General features: G+C 32.8%; 3 protein-coding genes across 6 annotated transcripts; 2 read left to right on the top strand and 1 right to left on the bottom strand.

Moving 5' to 3' along the window:
- Positions 1–706: 706 nt before the first annotated feature.
- Positions 707–7,484, top strand: LOC131939248 (magnesium-dependent phosphatase 1-like). 2 transcript variants are annotated; one of them, XM_059297451.1, is made up of 8 exons: positions 707–832; positions 3,138–3,219; positions 4,236–4,365; positions 4,682–4,742; positions 5,144–5,254; positions 5,812–5,919; positions 6,230–6,315; positions 6,527–7,484. In XM_059297451.1, the coding sequence occupies exons 2-8, from the start codon at positions 3,214–3,216 to the stop codon at positions 6,631–6,633; spliced, it is 609 nt and encodes a 202-aa protein (XP_059153434.1). In that variant the 5' UTR covers positions 707–832; positions 3,138–3,213; the 3' UTR covers positions 6,634–7,484. The 2 variants fall into 2 exon arrangements, with proteins under 2 accessions (XP_059153434.1, XP_059153435.1); XM_059297452.1 differs by having other exon boundaries at positions 3,138–3,192.
- Positions 7,485–9,305: 1,821 nt separating this feature from the next.
- Positions 9,306–15,590, bottom strand: LOC131939247 (putative tubulin polyglutamylase TTLL9). Of its 3 annotated transcripts, none has more exons than XM_059297449.1 (15): positions 15,482–15,590; positions 14,916–15,108; positions 14,464–14,501; positions 14,294–14,380; positions 13,991–14,102; positions 13,796–13,878; positions 13,621–13,654; positions 13,314–13,448; positions 12,923–13,060; positions 12,745–12,832; positions 12,240–12,361; positions 11,717–11,850; positions 11,119–11,232; positions 10,777–10,901; positions 9,306–10,383 (listed from the first exon to the last, which is right to left on the bottom strand). In XM_059297449.1, the coding sequence occupies exons 2-15, from the start codon at positions 14,934–14,936 to the stop codon at positions 10,298–10,300; spliced, it is 1,317 nt and encodes a 438-aa protein (XP_059153432.1). In that variant the 5' UTR covers positions 14,937–15,108; positions 15,482–15,590; the 3' UTR covers positions 9,306–10,297. The 3 variants fall into 3 exon arrangements, with proteins under 3 accessions (XP_059153432.1, XP_059153431.1, XP_059153430.1); XM_059297448.1 differs by having other exon boundaries at positions 15,454–15,581; XM_059297447.1 differs by having other exon boundaries at positions 15,412–15,581.
- A 110-nt stretch (positions 15,591–15,700) lies between these two features.
- LOC131939246 (cytochrome c1, heme protein, mitochondrial-like) lies at positions 15,701–18,632 on the top strand. Its single transcript, XM_059297446.1, has 7 exons — positions 15,701–15,841; positions 16,420–16,461; positions 16,987–17,135; positions 17,249–17,375; positions 17,508–17,678; positions 17,802–17,949; positions 18,508–18,632. Exons 1-7 carry the CDS (start codon positions 15,770–15,772, stop codon positions 18,630–18,632), a joined length of 834 nt encoding a protein of 277 aa, XP_059153429.1. The 5' UTR covers positions 15,701–15,769.
- The last annotated feature ends 771 nt before the right edge of the window (positions 18,633–19,403 follow it).

Below are 19,403 nucleotides of genomic sequence, written 5' to 3' on the forward strand. Positions count from 1 at the left end.
GCGCAAAGAGAAAAAAGCGCACACAGAAAAAAGCGCAAAGAGAAAAAAAGCGCAAAGAGAAAAAAAGCGCAAACAGAAAAAAGCGCACACATAAAAAAGCGCAAACGGAAAAAAAGCGCTAACAGAAAAAAGCGCACACAGAAAAAAGCGCAAACAGAAAAAACGCACACAGAAAAAAGCGTTGCGGTTCTTTCTGGGAACCGGGTAACACAGAGAAGTTGCTACAATACGTGTATTAAGCGGTGATACGTCAAAAAAATATATATATATGCCTATGTAATATGCGTGCACACTTACTAACATCAACCGTGGCCTCAGTTATAACAATCAACAACGTCGGCATTCGATCATTTAGTTTTTCCCAATTGAATTCAGCAACATTTTTTTAAGTTTACAAACTAATTCAGATAACAATGACAGTGCTGAAGCGCGGGGCCCCTTCAAGTGCGGGGCCTAGGGCGACCGCCCCGTTTGCCACCCCCTAACGCCGGCTCTGATTATATAGATTTATGTGACAAAACTTTAGAGATTAAACAGCATAAGCTAGAAATCTATATTGCCTAATGCATAATGTAATTATTTCACGTTAATCAGATATTTGATAGATCTAGATCTAGATGGATTTCACTTAGACTTAGTGACTTAGGATTAGGCCTAGAATCTAGAACTAGTAGACTACTTTGCATTATTGGCCTAATATAAACTTCAAAATTCGAGATTGAAAATCCACCGCTTACTAAATTAAACTTCGGACGCAGGTTTTTACTTGGCTAGACTTCTTCACTTCTCTAGAATCAGACACTGCATCTCATCATCTGCTTACGAAGTTGAAGTATGAAATCATTAATTTATAATAATTTTAAAATAATAAGTCCTATGCAGTCTTATTTATGATTAACCATATCCGACTGTAGACTATTCCGATAATTGATGTGTTGGTAGTTTAGTTAGTAGGGCCTATAGATCTAGTCATTTATTAGTTATTAGATAATGGAGGCGAGCGAGTTGACGAGATTCCTTCCATAATATTGTTGACATGGAATAAAAACGTGCTTTTTAGATTTAGACCGTAAAAAAAAATAAAAAATAAAAACTTAAGCCTAAAATTAATTTAGAAATTTTATATTTTTAGAATAAATGCTATAAAAGTTGCAAATCCAGAGAACTTGAAAATAATTTGTTGAGTTTAAGGCTTAAGGCTACATTTCTATTTATTTTCATCAAGCCTAAGTTAAAACCGGATGTTTCACTTTCGTAAGACAAATATTGATTGGCTGTACAGTAACTTAGTGATCGATAACTATTTGTTTACAAAACTTTGCAGATCAAGTTTTTAAATAACAATGCAAATTAAAAACCCCATGACCTAGTTTTCTATTTTTAGCTTACAATGTGTACAATAAAATCAATGTCGGCCTATCCAATAGCAGGATGCCATTGTTTATGTCGCCATTACACGTGAAAACCAAATTGTTTTGGCTTGTTTTTAAATTTTCAATTAGTTACCGAAAATTTTTAAAACATCAAATAGACTCAATCTTTAGTAAAGTCCGAAATAAACCAGACAGACAGGATTTTATAACCATATTAATTGTAACTACGCCGTGCCTGATTTTTAAACTAATTTATACACCTCTCAAATACCTTTGAGAGTTTTCTCGCTCGTGTCCATTAGAGTCAAGTGTTTCTTCCAGACTTTTATCTCCGGGTGGGGAGGGGATGGGGGTGTAGGCCTACACTGGTAAAAGTATGTTTTCTATATTTTCTAAACTAAATTCCATTTTGTTCGGGGGGGGGGGGGGGGGGAGCAGCCCCGAAGAGATGCCTGGAAGAACTCTAGACTAGATCTCAGATTGATGGACTGGATGATCTGAGTATCTCTGTCATCATTTTAAACTTTTGGCTCTAAAGTACTCTAAACTAGTCTAAACTCTAATCTTTTAGTCTTTTACCACTGAGTTTGACTGTACTTAAATATGCTCTTTCAGTTTGAGACTTGAGTGACTGTTACTAACGTGTTAATTCGTGTCAGAGTGTTACCTACTACTAGCAGTGGCATTGCTTGGTTGGGTGTCACTCTGTGCGGTGCCTCACTGTGTCACCCCCTTTTTGTTCACTGTAAATTTTGCAGTTGTTTTCACCCCCCACCCCCACCCCCCAAGGTAAAAGCTTTAAATTGTTCATATTTAGGGGTCGGCGTGGTCGAGTCGGTAAGGCTCATGGTTGCTAAACCGAAATGTCTCGAGTTCGAACCCTCGGGCAGATGAGGCTCGTTAGCTGGGGACAGCCACTCTTCTAGGAGAGACAACTCCAAAATTAAAACAACTGCTGCCTTGTAGTTTGTTCTTGGTTGGACAAAGGCTATGGAAGCAAATCCAAAAAGAAAAGCAGGCTAAAATCGGAGTCAATGGCCTCAATGGCGCATAACCAGTTGACACGTAAAGCTTAATTGTGTTGGAGGCGTGGTCGAGTCGGCAAAAAGCTCATGGTTGATAAATTCGAACAAAGTCACGAGTTCAAACCCACTGGCAGATAAATCTCGATGCCCTTCAACACTAATAATTAAGAACGAAGAAGAAGAAGAAGTTCATATTTAATACTAATGATGTTTATCTTTAGCCGGTTGTTAATACAGCTGGGTGTAACATTGTTTTCTTTATAGTTTGCATAAATTTGTACTTAAAATACTTTTTAACTCTAATTAATCATTGGGAATCATTGAACTGGAGAAAAACATGTATTCTATATATCTTGCCTTTTTTTGTCTTAGTGCCACCCCCCTAAATGGTGTCACCTGGTGCGGTCCGCACCCACCGCCCCCGCCTCACGACACCTCTGCCTACTAGCTACTAGTTATGGCCTGTTACTTCTAGAATAACTAGGCTTAAATAAAAAAAATTATTAAACAAGATAGACTACTACTCTACTAATAAACTAATCTAAATTACTACCTAACAAAAACTAAATTATTAAATTACTTAATCACTACTAAATTACTTAAGAGAACACTTAACTGTTAAGTTCTACTTAACTAATTCACTATGGGATAGGGCCTATCTAAATCTAATAACTAATAAAACTTGCTGGTTGGTAGTGAGTTTAAGCAACACTCAGCCCATATCTTCCTTTTTTAACAGGAGGCGACAAAGGCTGCTTCACACCTACTGATGACATGCTAGTGTATTTCAAGAGGTACTTGTCAGCTAGCTATTCATGAAGGTCAGGGCTTTTCATATAAAATAGTATTATTAGTGATCTTGGTCATCCACCAGGTCTCATTTACACACATGGCAAGAAATGTTACATACATGTTGAAAAGCCCTTTTACTGGCTTTATTATTATGTTTTTAAAAATCTCTAGTTGATGTCATTGTTTAGTGTGCATTTTGATAGGGTGTTGATGTTGACCTTGTGCCTTGTTGTCTATGGTTATCCTGGAAATAAGTTAAAAACTATAAAGACGGTCAAATAAAATAGTGTTGGTACTATCAATAGGCCTACAAAATGGCACTTTTATATTAGTTTGCTCTGAGTTTGAGAACTTACGCCTAATGAATTCATTTATTAAAGCCATTTTGTGACAGTTCCTACTCATGTTCCAAGTATGTCCTTCTTCATGCTCGGCTTGTTTAAATTACTTGTTAAGACAGCAGCTCATTTGCACATTATTTAAATTAAAATCAATAGCTTATCAGACCAAACAGCATTACTAATTAGTCTATTCACTCTAGTCACATATATTACAAATTACTTATAAATTCTATTCTACTACCATTAGTAATAAAACAGATAGTATTAGTTACCTCACAAGTTAAAGACAGTTACAAGTACTATGGACGTTTCGACCCAAGGTCTTCGTCAGCACACAACAGTGTGATTACAAATTAGACAAATAAAGACAAACAGTAACACATTTTTTGACTTAGCTCGACAGTGAAAACACGTCTTGTCTGCTAGCCACGATATCCAAAAGAAAAGACGCGTGAGAAGGACGCTTGGACACCGTATAGGGGTGGGGTTGGGGGCGTGGTGTATGCGGGAGGGGGGGGGGGGTTGTTAGGTGAAAGATATCTGTTCATTCAAGCCATCGGGTGCCCGTGTACCAAATTTAAGTATTAGTCGCGTTTCAGTGCTAAGGCGATTTTTAAAATTGTGGCAAAACCGAACGGCGGTTTTTTTATCTTTTCTACTACCATTGAGTATTAAAAACATCAACATGACTTTTTTTTTTCCAGATATATTTTAAAGCCATAAATTTAAGAACCGCTTTTGAGTTGTTTACTCGTGTGCTCCTCTACAGTAGAGCAGGGCTTAGTTGTCAAGTAAATAATATGGCAGAGCCAAAGCTTATTGTTTTTGATTTAGGTAGGTCAACTGTTTGTTTTTATTTAACACTATTCAGTTTTTCTTTGTAAATCGAAAATCTTTTATTTTTATAATATATTGACTTGTGACAACCTAAATAATGTACCTTTTACTGCATTACAATGTTGCCTTAATTGTGAAAAGGTATTAAAAGCAAAAATGAACAATGGCACATAGTTACCATTTTATCAAAATGTTGTTAATATTTATATAAACTTACAAATGCACCTTATCTCATGCTTTTTTATAACTTTAGATATTTTTGCATCAGTATTTAGATACTATCATATGTAATTTCAGTAATGTATTTTTACAGATTATACGCTGTGGCCTTTTTGGGTGGACACACATGTTGATCCACCTTTCCACATGACATCGTAAGTTGTTTTTTTTCTCAGTTTTAATCCATTCAAAATTATACACAAAATATTACACTTGTAATTCTGAGAAAAAAAATTTGGTAATCTAATAATCCAGTAAGCTGACAAAATCTAGCTATATAAAAGTATTTAGTCTATAACTACTAAAAGCAATTCTAAATCAATTATTTTCCAAAATTTTAAAGAACCCAACCATGTTAATCTAAACTAATAAATGTAAAATGTTGATATGAACATTTTATGTAACTATGAAAGAATTAAAGAAGAAGTATTTTTACTTTAATATTTAAAATGGTACCACATTAAAGTTATTTTACAAATGTAAAGTTTAGAGTTTTAAAAATTTCAGTTTAGCTGGCTTATCTGAGGTGTGTTCTCTTATCAAACTATATTTCCAGTGATGGTAAAGTCTATGACTCTCACAACCATCATGTGAAGTACTACAAGGATGTCCCAGAGATTCTTAACTCGCTGCATAACTCAGGAGTTAAACTTGCAATAGCTTCACGGTAAATCTGATTGTTTTCTTGTAACAAGCCTAGTGGCAGATTAAGGGCTATGTTGACCCAGCTGTAGCCACAGGGCCTAAAATTGATATAAATACATATAAATAGATAGATATATTTTTAAATATGTATATGTAAAAAAAAAAGTAAAGATTCCTCTTGAGACCTAACGATCCATTGGGACGATGAAGTGGAGTTCATGTTTCTTGACCTCGGCATATAAAGGGATAATGTGGTCAGCACTATGCCCAGCCGCCTTTACTTTCCCTAACTTACGTTAGGTACCCATTAGAGTTGAGTGGACGTTCCACTAACTTGAAACTGGATTCTAACTCAAAACTATCAGGTTAGCAGTCCAGTGCTCCACCGCTAGGCCACGCCGTCCCATGTATACTGTTTGAAATTTCTAATTGCAATCTCTGCTTACGATTAGGGCTATAAGATTTGAGTTCATTTAGGAATTTTATTTTACATACTTTTATTTATACGACCAAGAACTCTAATGTAGGTTTACATGAACTGTGCTTTAGGTTATGTTGAATTCTTGTCTTTACCATCAGTACCTGTGCTGTAACTGAAGCTTCAGATCTCACTCGTCTCTTTAAATGGGACCAGTATTTTGATTACAGGCAAATCTATCCAGGGAGCAAGATAACACATTTTAAAAAGTAAGTCTTACTTTCAGATTATTTTTTTAAACAATTATTTCCAATAACATCTTCTTAGTTAAAAAAATTCACTCGAACAATAACTGGAATAAAGGTTTTAAAATAAAATGTTTGTAGGGATGTTATGTTTAGTTTCCAGATGTTTTTTTTATAGTACTTGCATCCCATTTGATTGTGTGATTTTTATTATTATTGGATAAGTTAATCTGGCCACCCCAGTACTTAAAGTTCCTTGACCATTATAGGTCTTAAGATTTAAAGGTGGTTTAGAGTTGAACTAACAATAGTTAAGAAAATTATTTCTCTCTAGACTACACGTGATGAGTGGTATTGCTTATGAAGAAATGCTATTCTTTGATGATGAACATAGAAATATAGCTGATGTTTCATCATTAGGTAAGGCAAACAAAAATATATGTACAAGCCAATAGTAATAATTAAGGATTTATTGATAACATTGTTAATTAGTAAGATAATACATCTGTTATAATAATATAAATAATGCAATAACAATGTTTTTCTTAAAGTTGCTGTATATATTGAAAATTAAAATTGTATAAAATGTTCCCTGGCCAAATCATTATGCCTGTGTCCCTATTTCCTACAGGGGTTGCCTGTCAGCTTGTCCCTCAAGGAATCAACAAAGAATCGTTCCAGACAGGCTTGCAACTTTACAGAAGATTAAAGGATAAACGAGAAGCCAGCTCTAGATAACTAGAACTTTATTTTAGCATTTAATATGTCAAGGGGTTTGATATTATAATAAGATAATTCTATGATGTTTATGCGTTTATATTTAGAATGGTTGAAGTTATCATGTCATTGGTTTATCAATCATACTTTCTGTGATAAGTCTTTAATTTGCTATTTTGTAAATAGCATTCAGAATATTCTGGGATGGATGTTCCTTGCGCATTTAAATGAAGATTTTTCTGTTTCATGTTAAAGTATTTATTAACTCAACTTCAAAAACTAAAATTAGCCACTTTCAGAAAAAAGATTTATTTTTAAGATCTTAATTTTAAGACCTTGTTAAAGTTTTGAAAGTATATTGTATCACTTGTTGAATTCTTTGTTATGGAATCTGGCACACGGTTGAGATCTTTATCTCGTGAATATACAAGTTGAAATATGATCTGAGAAATAAAATATTGTTTTTATAAATAGGCATGTAGCATGTCTTAGAGCTCTATATTCTGACTTTTTTCAATTTGGATGGAGCCGTAAATTAATCCTGTTATGATTATAGATACCGGTGTCCGATAATGGAATCTCCTTTAAAAAAGGAGTGTTGGTAGTTAGTAGTTAGTATTATTGTAATCTCGACTAATGTAATTTTATGTTTAGAAATCCTGTTTAAATCTAAAATTTAGAGTATCAATAGAACGGGTATAGGACAAAAGGCCGGCATGGATAATAGTCCAACAGGGCATGAGACAAACTATAAGGCTGTCTTTAAAAAGGCCAAAAGAGTTGACAAAGATGGAAATCATAATATCACAGAATATGGGTTACTACGTAGCTCTCCTACAGACAACCATCAAAAAAACAAATGCCATGGCATTATCCCCACACATGTAACAAGGTGGAATGTCCAAGAGACAATGCTAGCTCTATAAGGTAAACAATTTGGCCCAAGCGACTGGAGATCAAGAGTTTGTTAAACACAAAAGATCTACATTTAAATATTGCAAAATGTGGGCCGTTTCTCAAGGAACAAATTCAATAGCCAAAAGCATCATTGTCAACACGCAATATGGGAGAACGCCAAGAGATAAAGCTAGATGCATCCTTATAAGATAAACAATTGGGTCTAATCAACTGGAGATATGAGATTGTCTTAAACAAAGGATACGTTAGCGGCAGTATCACCATATTTCTACCAAGCACAGAGATTACAGCGTAAATTTTATAAATTAAAAATTTTTTCCCACCTAACACAGTAGAGCTGGTGAAGTGGTTTGAAGAGATCTATGCATGTGGTCGTTTGCGATTTTTAAATACAAGAGAGATGAGAGTTCTTCTGCTCTTTTCACTGGAGGTCTGGACTGTGCATGACAATTACCTGAATGGCATTCAAAGGACCCAAAACACAGTTGACGAGTGATATAAAAGCTAGCTGGTAATCATTGTAAAAGATCACCCTGGAATCTTTTGGTTTCTTAATTAAACCAGGAACAAGGTACAGTTGAAGCTGAGATGGAGTGCTTGAAGAACCTCCCAGAAAAGGAAAGAAACTTTTTACAGGCCAACAAATGTAATTGTTGGAAATGACACTTGAATTTTTACATGGCTTAGCATACAATTTATGGGACTGTGTGGTCAGAGCTTGGTTTGTATTTAAGACTATAAAACATCAGTGAGTCCACCCAGTTCTGATTGGTACCTTACTTACATTGATGAAAGTAAAGGCAACTGGTCATAGTGCTGACCACACTATCCCTTCATATGCCAAGGTCAAGAAACATGAACTCTACAATACTCTACATCATCTGCCCAATGGATTGCTAGGTCTAAAGAGGAACTTTACATTTTTGCAGCATACAATTTATCTTAATAGGCCCTTTTGTTTTCTATGTTGTGCTTTAATTAATCATTTTGTAACTTGCATTTATTAAATACTAAACATTTTTGTAATTGTCTGCCTTTAAGTTATCTGCGTTGTAGCCTTTCTGCCTCATGCCCAGTCTGTCTTATTGATGTCAGCCTTTTCCCCCATCTTCCTAATTTCCTGTTGGCCTTTTGTCCAGATCCCCGATAGAAGAGATGGCTTAAAATTGAATGTGGGTTGTGTTGATTCATGAAGAAATTTTGTGGTCAAACAGAATGGACTGAAAACACTATAGACACTCTTGATATTTAAAATAAAATTTTACATCTTTTAAGTTTGTGATGCTGTTTCTATTTTAATTCATAAGACTTTTTTGTCAAAACATGTTTGGTTAAAAAATAAATCCAGTCTACAGTCATATATTTTTTTTTCACTTGTTATAAAGTCAATTCAATACAGTACCACATTTTTCAGCCTCAAAGTATAAGATGACTTTAACCAAGTAAAATCATCTTTGATGGGGGGGGGGGGGCATATATCATTTAGGCCTGGTATATGTTCCATACTTTAAGTAGGTTGTGTCTAATACACAATTGTCTTGTATGTCAAAATATTCTGTAACTCATGTATGAGTAGACTGATAGGGTAACTGACAGGTTAACCCTGAAAGTAAAAATGTCAGTTCTCTGGCTTCAAATTCAAGTACGTATATATTTGTATTTGCAAAAATAGAAGCAATTAGCATATAAGAATATAAGCTGGACAAGAGGTGTTAGAAAAAAAATATTTAATTTAATAATGATTATAAATATATTTTAAAAAGTCATAACAATCCTTGATATTTTAGCATATCAGATGTTTTATTTATTTACAAAATATTTTCTTTATCGATGTTGATGTCATCAAAACACATTCCAGTGCAATTTTCAAATGGCCCAAGGTACATAACAAAAAAACTTAAATGATGTGCTGTGATCATGATATTGGTGATGAGAAAATGTATTTAGCTAGTTATTTTTTTACTGTATAATTGAAAATATACCCTTTATTGTAAATACACATTTAAAATGTGTTATGGTATCAAAAGTATATTAAAATACTACTAAAGAAGATAGTTGAGCTTGTTTAAAATGGTAACATTAATGCAGTCCTGAGTTTGATGTAAATGGAGTAGTGAGCAAGGTAACTTCTAATATTGTTAAACAGAACATGACCATTGGTAGACACAATAAACACTAAGTGTTAATTAAACAGAATGTCTAACTAATGCTGCATCTATTGTTCAGCCTTGATTTGTATAACATAATATTACATTCATAACAGATTATGTCATGTATCATGGTTTTCAAAAAAAAAAAATCTCATTTTGGTTCATATAATATGAGCAGTATGTGATTAGAACTCTTCAGGTTTTACTTGGATGCTAGCTATAAGATTGATTTTTTTAACATAAGTATGTATAAACAACATAGGCTCAGCAAAATACAGAGTTATAGTTGTACATTAAAAACACTTCACATGTGTTGCTGGGAAAGGCCTTGTGCTATTTTTATATTTAAAGGGGTGTTTTTTTAGAATAATGTCATGAAGTATTTACTTTGTTTTAAATTTAAATTAATAGAATATTCAAGTTGATTTGCTTTTGATATTGCAAACTTGTAATTAATTATTAGGCATAAGTTTGACATTTATTAGTTCAATTACACACTGACATTTTAAAATCATGTCTGGGTATATATATAGTAACATTGTTATTGCTGGAATGAGTAAATCTTCTCCAGCTTTTAACTCCTGGTAAGTTCTGAGCCCAGGAGACGACTAACATCATCAAGAGTGTGTAGATGCTGCAGATTTGAATGCTTCAGCTAATGAGTATGTCTCACGCAGTTGTTCCTTTCTTGTATTTTGACATCCTGTGAATAGTATTAATCTAGTTTGAAGTTAATTACTTTTCTAATAAATTTAAAAAAGAAAAGAATAATCACATTATATTGTGCCCACACAAGATGTTACAATAAAAGAAATAGATAGGCCCTGTCAGAAACTCTTTTTACTATTCAAGCAGTTTTAACATTAACAGTCCTGACAAAGTAACACCCTTAGAATTTCTTAAGTAGCCATGTTTAAACCTTCCTTATCACAAGTTAAAAGCTGTTAACAATTTTAAAATATAGAAAAGAATAATGAAAAGTTAAATTTATTATTTTCAAAATTCAGTAATAATTTTCTAAAATACAACAAAGATTATAAACAGAATATTAATGTAAATGTTTTAATTACCTATGATTCAAGTTAAGGTAACTGACCTAAGAATGAGTTGACTCTCAAGTAAGAAGTTAATCCAGTTTCCTGAGACATCTCATCAATGACCACTGGTCCATCATCCCATAGAAGATCCCAGCCACCAATGCGTTTCTCTTTTCCACTCAAGCTAATTTGAAAGTTTTATTACTAAAAATATCTTTCCATTCCAGCTGATTAGAAAATTTTGTTACCAAAAATATATTTCCACTCAAACTAATTTGAAAAGTTAGTAAATAAAAAAAAAAAGTTAACAATTAGTTCTAAAAAAAGAAAAAATGGAAAAAATGGTAATTTCTTTTCGCAGCCTAAATAAATTCAGCTACCAAATAATTGTAACCACTCACCGGTTTTCTAAGTCCAATACATTCAATACATCATTGAGCAGGCCAAACTTCAAGTCATAATCTTCTTGTCCACTTGCAGTCAATGATGGTGATGCATTGATTTCTATAAGCCAGCTGAAATAAGGATTTAATGTTGCATGTTAAACAGGGATACAGATTCATGACATCACAGATATTGAACATTTTCTGACTATGCAATGCAGGTAGTTTAAGATATGTCAATAGCATAATCTTTGGGATTTTTTGTCATAACAGAAATGAAAAAAAATCAACTTTTTACTGTATCTTTTAAAGTAAGGTTATATTTTTAGGGAACTTGGGATTAGAACTTGTGATGTCATTTAAAAGAGGTGAAGGATCTAGCTTTTTTGTAACCACCTGTGTAGGGGAGAGGAGCTAAAAATCAGTTAACAACAATAATAATAATTAACCTTGATTACCAATAGGTACCATTTAAATTAACATAATGAAACACAGTACTTTATAAATATAACTGTATAGTATATATCTGGTAATAATTTTAACTGTATTCAATGTACAAGTGCATTGTTATAGAACAAAATTAAAGAAACTCAAGGTACCACTGTATATATCTTACGGTTTGAGTGTGTCATCCAGCAGAATGTCATAGCCATACATTTCAAAACAATGTTTGTCATTTATGATGACTTTCTGGACACTGTGTAAACTCTTGATAATTATGTTGTCAACAGCAGTGAACATATTCTTTACCTGGCAAAAAAAAATTGTAATAGAGGAGCTCTATGCTAGAGTATGTGGTCCTATTTCTCATTAAAATATAGTTATGGCTATACACTATCTCATCTGTTTTAAATAGAGGTAATCCTGCTGTTGTCAGGGCTAGGTATTGGGTTGGGCTGCCAAAAGAAAACTTTGATTCCTACAAGTACTGGGATCTAATACAGTCTTCAAGGGCTGATTTGTATTTTAAAAACATATTATAAACCTAGAATACATTGAAAACTATAATAATCAATATGATGGATGGAATTTATTTTGTCTACAGGAAATATTTTTTATATTTGTTTAGTTATCCTTTCATTCAGTTTTACATTCATAAAATAGTAAACAGTAATAAAAAAATTGACTAAAATATTTACTTTATTAAAACCATGCCTAGCAACTAAGTACTTCCGGAGCTGTTGTGCAGACCATTTGCATCCTTTCTCTGGATCATAGTCAGGTGATGTTTTCTGCACTGCTACATTAGTTAGATGAATATCTAAACTTGTATAGGAAACAATGTTTAAAAGACCTACAAAAAGGACCATGATTAAAAAATTAAACAATATAGCTAACAAATGAATGAAATTTATTAGGGAATTTTTACAGTAAAACTGAAAAACAATAAAATCTCTTATTTGGATTTATATACCGAGTTTCTTCCAGGCATCTCTGCCCCACCAAAAAAAGACCCCCCCCCCCCCCCGAACGAAATGAAATTTATATAGAAAATATATACTTCTAACAGTGTCTGCCACCCCCCCTCCCAAAGAAAGTCTTCCGCCCCCCCCCCAAAAAAAAAATTACAAGTGCCCCCCCCCCCCCCCCAGGGGAACTTGAAAATCTGGAAGAAACACTGCTTATACACTATTACAAGGATACATGTGTCTTCAAGAGAGTCCAAAGAAAAACGACTGTTAGAGAATCTCGCAAATCCTCCTCTGTATAGCCAGACCTTCATAGGGTTAAACTAAATGATAAAAGAAGAATTTAATTTGGAGACTTAGATATATATTTATTTTAAGCAAATATTTTAACATAATAAAAAATAATTACTTACAGATAATACTAAAACATATATACGTATATCAAATTTTCGCCCGCCAATCAGGTATGGATTATCTATATAACGTTGAACAACGTATGTCTCAGGAATGTCTTTAGGTACATTAGGATCTGCCAAAGGTTGATATTCACCCTAAAAATGTTTTTAAATATTCCTTTTATTAAAAATAGGTATTATTTTATTGTAATTGAATAGGTCATCCCTTTAAGAAAATGTTTTTCTTCAAAAATACATTACCTGATATTATATGATAAGTCTATTAAAAAAGAATGATATAGCTGGATTTGTTTCATGCATTGAAAAATTTTAAAAATTTTAAAAAGTTAAACACAAATACCTAGCACACTATTATTAATTCAACTGTTCTTAAACTTTCAAAATATACCTTCTTCCAATCTGTTATGTCTTTTAGTTTCCGGAATAGAAATATTCCTCTTCCTTGAGATTTGGCTGCAGGTTTCATAATCCATATCATTCCAGGATTGCGTTTGAACTCTTCCACAAATATATGGTACTCAGACTAAATTTTAATTCATAGCAGTTAAAAAAAATTATAATCATAATTTTTTTTTTAAATTCATAAATTATAACTAATGTATTTCTTACAAAATAATAATCATCTTATTTGAATATTTTAAATAACTGATTGTTACTGGTATAAGCCTGTTAAACTGTTTCTACTTGTAACTTACTGGGAGCTCAAATGTAGCAGGAAAGAAGTCCCATCTGAAAATAAATAAAACTGAGAAAATATTGACAGTTTAAATTGTATTGGCAAAGGTTTAATAACTTATACTATACCATAAAATTAGGAGTTGTAAAATTCTGATCCTTAAAAGACAGGACCATATAAAATGAAATACTTACCCTTGGTCTGCTTTACCCAATTCTTTATCAGTTTGTTTTCGGAAACGTTTAAGATTTTTCACCATCAAATTTTTTCTGGTCAACTAAAAGACAAAAATGTTTGAGCTTATATAATGTAAACATATAGGAACTTAGTATTTCTTGTAAATTAAGTATATAATTCTGTAAAGCCAAAATATACAAAAAAAAAAGAACCTCATAATGGTTACGGAAATGAAGTATTTTCTGATGCTCCTGTAAGAACATGTTGTCATAGTTTGCATGTAGCCATTCTCTGTCACACCAGTATAGATCCCACTCACCATCACTAAATATATAGAGATTTAAAACACTTTTACATAAATGCTCATATAGGAAAAATGTATATGAAATTTCTAATTAACAAACCTCAATTAAAAGTGTGATTTGAAAAGACATTTACCCAAAAAAAAATTATAGCACTTCTAAGTAAAGGCAGACCACTCAATTATTTTAAAGATGCTTTGCAATTAAGCCTACCCCTGTACTTCTTGCCATCCAGGTCTAGCTCGAAGAACATCAAGTATTGTGTTTTGGAAAATGCACTTGAATCTTATTTCTCTATCACTGTGCAAGATAGTTATAAAATTAAAGTAAATGTTATTTTGAGATAGAAACTATAATGGTCGACTGTTAAATATATATTTTACCTGATAATTCCTTTCCCTTTCAGTCTACCATAGGAAAACTAAAAAGAATACAAATAGATACATGTTGTATATAATGTTACATATACACACAGATACACACAAAAATTTATTTAGGGCTATAAAATGTAAGGTTGCCATTATTTAAAAAAAACTGATATCATTGATAACTCACAATACATTACTATTTATGATTATATTCAATATCATATGTAAATTAATTTATAAAATATATAGGATTTTATCTTTAGTTATCAATATGTAGAATACAGATGTAATTTTTTTTTTATTCTAAAAACAACATGAGATGTTTTTAGTCAAACTGCTCCACGTAAAAGTGTTACAGTTAATGAATGCAATTATTCAGCTTTATATTATTTGGATAGGTAGACCCTAACTAAATTAATTAACTACTAGCACTAGACAGTAGAATCTAGAATAAACTTGTGACTTACTTTTCCTTTTGCCAGCGCCATAATGTTTTTTTTTTATAATTTATTGTTGACCACTGATGAAAAACTCGGTCAAACTAAAAGTTTTTTTTAATACAACTTTAACGTCTTTAAATCTACTAGATTCTAGTTAATCTTCATTTAGTGACATATTGAGTTTTTTATTTTATTTAATTCAAACCAGTCATCTTCTTTCCTGATCATAATCAAACATGTTGAAAAATCATTATTATTGTATTAGTGACATTAGATGATTATTAGTAGATCTAGTAGTACTAGTACATTACTGACTAATACTGACTACTCACTGACATTAGTTTTTTATTAATTTTTTTTTATAGGCCCCCTAATTTTAAATTTTTATATTTTAATTATTTTAATTCTGGCCTAATAATAATATAATACTAATCTAATTTTTTAATACTACTATGTAACATTGTAACTTGTAACTATACAATTTATTTAGATTATTATTAATAATTATTATTATGTCAATTACAGTAGAGTAAGAGACTGGTTGCCTGCACTATTGTTTTATTACCACTTCTTAACTGTATTTACAAAATTACACTGGAAAGTATCATATAGATCTACAATGTGCTTGCTTTTGCATCAATCAGACCTTTACTAATCTGCCTGGACTATAGAATTAGTATAGCGTCGCTGGCAACATATAAACCTCTTTAGTCTAAAAAATAATTTACAATCTTCTGTTTTTTAAAACGGATGACACTGAAGAGTTCTAAAATACTTGTGGTGCGCATGCGTGTTTTAACATTACCCGATATTTTAGCATGCGGAACAACTCCTCCCGTAAAATCTTTTGACGTATCTCTCAGACTGGGGTTAGAAACAAAATGGCTGCTTACATTGGCCGCTCAACGAAGCAAGCGCTTTTGCGAGCCAAACCGGCTGTTTTTAGCCAACAGGTATGGTCATTCTCTTAACAAAATAATATAAATCAAAGCTAAGTCATGTTCAACTAGTTTTTAACATTATATTAAATTCAGAACACTTTCAGTATAGATAACCTCACTTTGTACCAGTGTCCTTGAGTCTCCTATGAAAAAAATACTTATGAAGTAAAAAATCTAAACAAATGGCAGACCATCATCGTCTTTTTTTTAGTCACATATTTTGTTTTCTTACGCATTGCAAAAACCAATAGCCTATATAATTATCGAGGCCTAGATCTATGTATTATTTACTTTGTGAAATCACTATTTATATAGAATCTACTTAGTCTTGGAATTAATGAAGAAATCTAAACAAATGGCAGGCCATCTCATAAAATATAAAATTAAAATCATAAAATCTTTTGGATGGACTTGTACTTTTTTTGTTACATATTTTTTTCTTATAGATCTACATTACAAAATCAGACATAGTAATCCATGCCTATAACTATACAGTATTTACATTGTGAAACTTTTATTATTATTTAGCCCCCATTTACTTAGTTTTGGAATAAGCCCTATGAATTGTTTTCTTTCTGTTCTAACTTTAGGCAACAATTTTTACATTTGGAAGCAAAACTGGGAAAAAACTCGTAAGTTACTTTTCTTCAATTGCAACTTTACAGATCAAGATCAATATTATATCTAATTAAACGTTGATCACACAAAATTTTATAACAGACTTTTCGTTGAGCATCTCTCAATAAAGTTAAAAGTAAATAAATTAAGTCACTTACAATAGACATATTATAGACAACTGCAATAAACTATTTACTTGAAGTAGAATTTCTTGAAATAGAAAATGAATTAAATTTTGTAAAAATGCTTCCAAAATAAGATGCATTTACACAATGAAATCAAAGGTTGCCTACTAGCAAAGATTTAGGCATGACTCCCTATACCTCTTTTTGGCTGTTAAGAACCTTTTAATATTTCTATTTCCCTGCAATCTTTTATTTATTTTGATATTGCTAGGCAACAATGGCAACAAAAGCTGGAGATTGAACTAGATGCAAGTGTTTGAAATCTGATTATAGATTTTGATAAATATCAGCTTATTTCATAACCATAATACATGTTTGATAGAGAAGTTTCATTTTATTTATTCATTTCTCAAGGCATGGATATTAGGCTCAATAGCTGCTGGTGGTGGCGTTGTGATAGGCACAGCAATGGCACAACCAACGTTTGCAAGTGATTTAGTTCTTCACCCTCCAAAGTTTCCCTGGAGTCATAATGGGTTATTACAAACACTGGACCATGCAAGGTATTTCATTAACTCAATCCATCTCATTTAGTTACTGTTAAATTTACTCTGTCTTCTAGTATTTAATATTTTACAATTTATTATTCAATACCATTTCTTTTCTTAATCCTCAGTGTGAGACGTGGATATCAGGTGTACAAGCAGGTGTGTGCAGCTTGCCACAGCATGAAATTCTTGAGTTACAGAAATCTGGTTGGTGTTATTATGACAGAAGAGGAGGCTAAAGCTGAAGCAGAAGAGGTATGTTTCCTTTTGTATTGGCCAGATTCACCCCCCTTCTCTTCTTCCCCCCCTCCCCCAACAATAAATAAGTTTGTTCATTGTGCACAAAATGTTCTGCTTTTGACTTACATTTTTTTTTTTTTACTTTAGGCTTTAGTTGTTGATGGCCCAGATGAGAATGGAGACATGTTTGAGAGACCAGGGAAGCTGTCTGATGCTTTCCCCAATCCTTATAGGAATGATGAACATGCTAGGTCAGCAAATAATGGTGCCTTACCTCCTGACCTGAGTTACATTGTGCTGGCAAGACATGGAGGGGAGGTTTGTGCTCTATCACAATTTATTTGCTGATTTTTGTTTATTCATTCGTATTTTTTAAATTTTATATATATTTAGAATTTTTCTTTCTATCAAATTGTATTTATCGGATATATTTTTTCCCAGGATTATATATTTTCGCTATTAAATGGCTATACTGAACCTCCAGCTGGAGTGAAACTGATGGAAGGACAATATTACAATCCCTACTTTCCTGGTGGAGCTATTGGCATGGCTCAGGCTCTCTACAATGAAATTATTGAATATGATGATGGTGAGTACACATCTCAAATGCTTTATTACTGTATGCTGTACAGAATAAAATGTAATGAAAAAATGTCAAAAGTTGGTGACATTTAATAATAGCAATCTGCACTCTTCATTGTTGAATTGATTTAACTTTTTAACATCACATTTTTCCTATTAAATAAAACAATCAGCGTAGTCTATGAAGCAATTTCGTTGTTCAACACTACCAATGCTAAATATTTTGCTTTATAACACAGTAGCTCATGAAGGACTACTATCCTCACTTCCCTCCTCCTCCTTCCCCCCCCCCCCCCCCCCCCCCCCCCCCCAGAAAGCAGCCGTACATGATTACAGTTTACAGACTGCAATAATAAAGATAAAGCAGAACTTCTTACCTCCCCTTAGTTTTAAAAACTAAATTATCTGCCCCGCCCCTAATAGCCGTCACTAATTTTACCAGGCTCTATGATTGTAAAGTGTGCGTGGTTGGGAGACATAGAGAATTGTATATATATACATTAGATCACACAACTTTACATTAGATCACACAACTTTAAATGTAGTATTTGCAAATGTTTCCTAGGCACACCTGCAACACAGAGCCAACTTGCTAAGGATGTTGCAACTTTTCTCAAGTGGGCCGGGGAGCCTGAACATGATACCAGGAAGCTATATGGATTCAAAGTAAGTTTTACCTTCTATTTTTAATACTGCTGGATGTAAATTTATAACTACATGATGCTTTATGTGATTATTATCATTATTGGTAATAGAAACAGTTTTGGTGATTTAGCACAGTTCAGTTTCATTTTTTTTAATTGTGGAATGATCCATATTTACAGGGGTGCCACTTTTCCGGGATATCCCGGATTTCCGGATTCGAGAAGCATATTTTTTTCCCTTTCCGGATTCGCAAGATTTGAGTTTGAAAATTTCCGGGTTTGCATTTAAAAAAAAAATATAGATCGTTTTAAGCTTGAAAATTTTGGCTTGGTAAAAATTGTTTTTATCGTCACCACTCCCGCTAATGGCCTTTTCCGAAAAAATTTAATAGTAAATGACGTCAGCAACAATCTCACGCGTGCGCCAAGGACCAAATACAAATCGGCTGTATCAGATGGGTGAGGCTGTAGACGAAACTTTTTGATGTCATTCGTGGTGTGGTTGTCTGGCTATTTATGACGATATGGGTTTGGGGTAAAACTCGCATTATTTACGTGATGTCAGCAATGGGATACCGCTAGGCTGTGTAATAAAAACAACTAAAGCCTACAAGTACTAGATCAAGCTCACTAGCATCGCCGATGGTCTTTAAAAAAAAAAAACCGAAAGATTTTGCTTCGATCAAAAAAAAATAATTGTTTTTGTATTTGGTATTACCAAAAGAAAAGAAAAAAACTATTTGAAGGACTATTTTATGTATTTTTACCACCTCTTACCCGCTTCTTCAAGGTCGCGCTGACCGTAAGACCTACGTCA

This window comes from Physella acuta, unplaced genomic scaffold (genome assembly GCF_028476545.2).
Source record: "Physella acuta isolate Inbredline_101_S28 unplaced genomic scaffold, ASM2847654v3 ptg000270l, whole genome shotgun sequence".
NCBI classification, from domain to species: Eukaryota; Metazoa; Mollusca; class Gastropoda; family Physidae; genus Physella; species Physella acuta.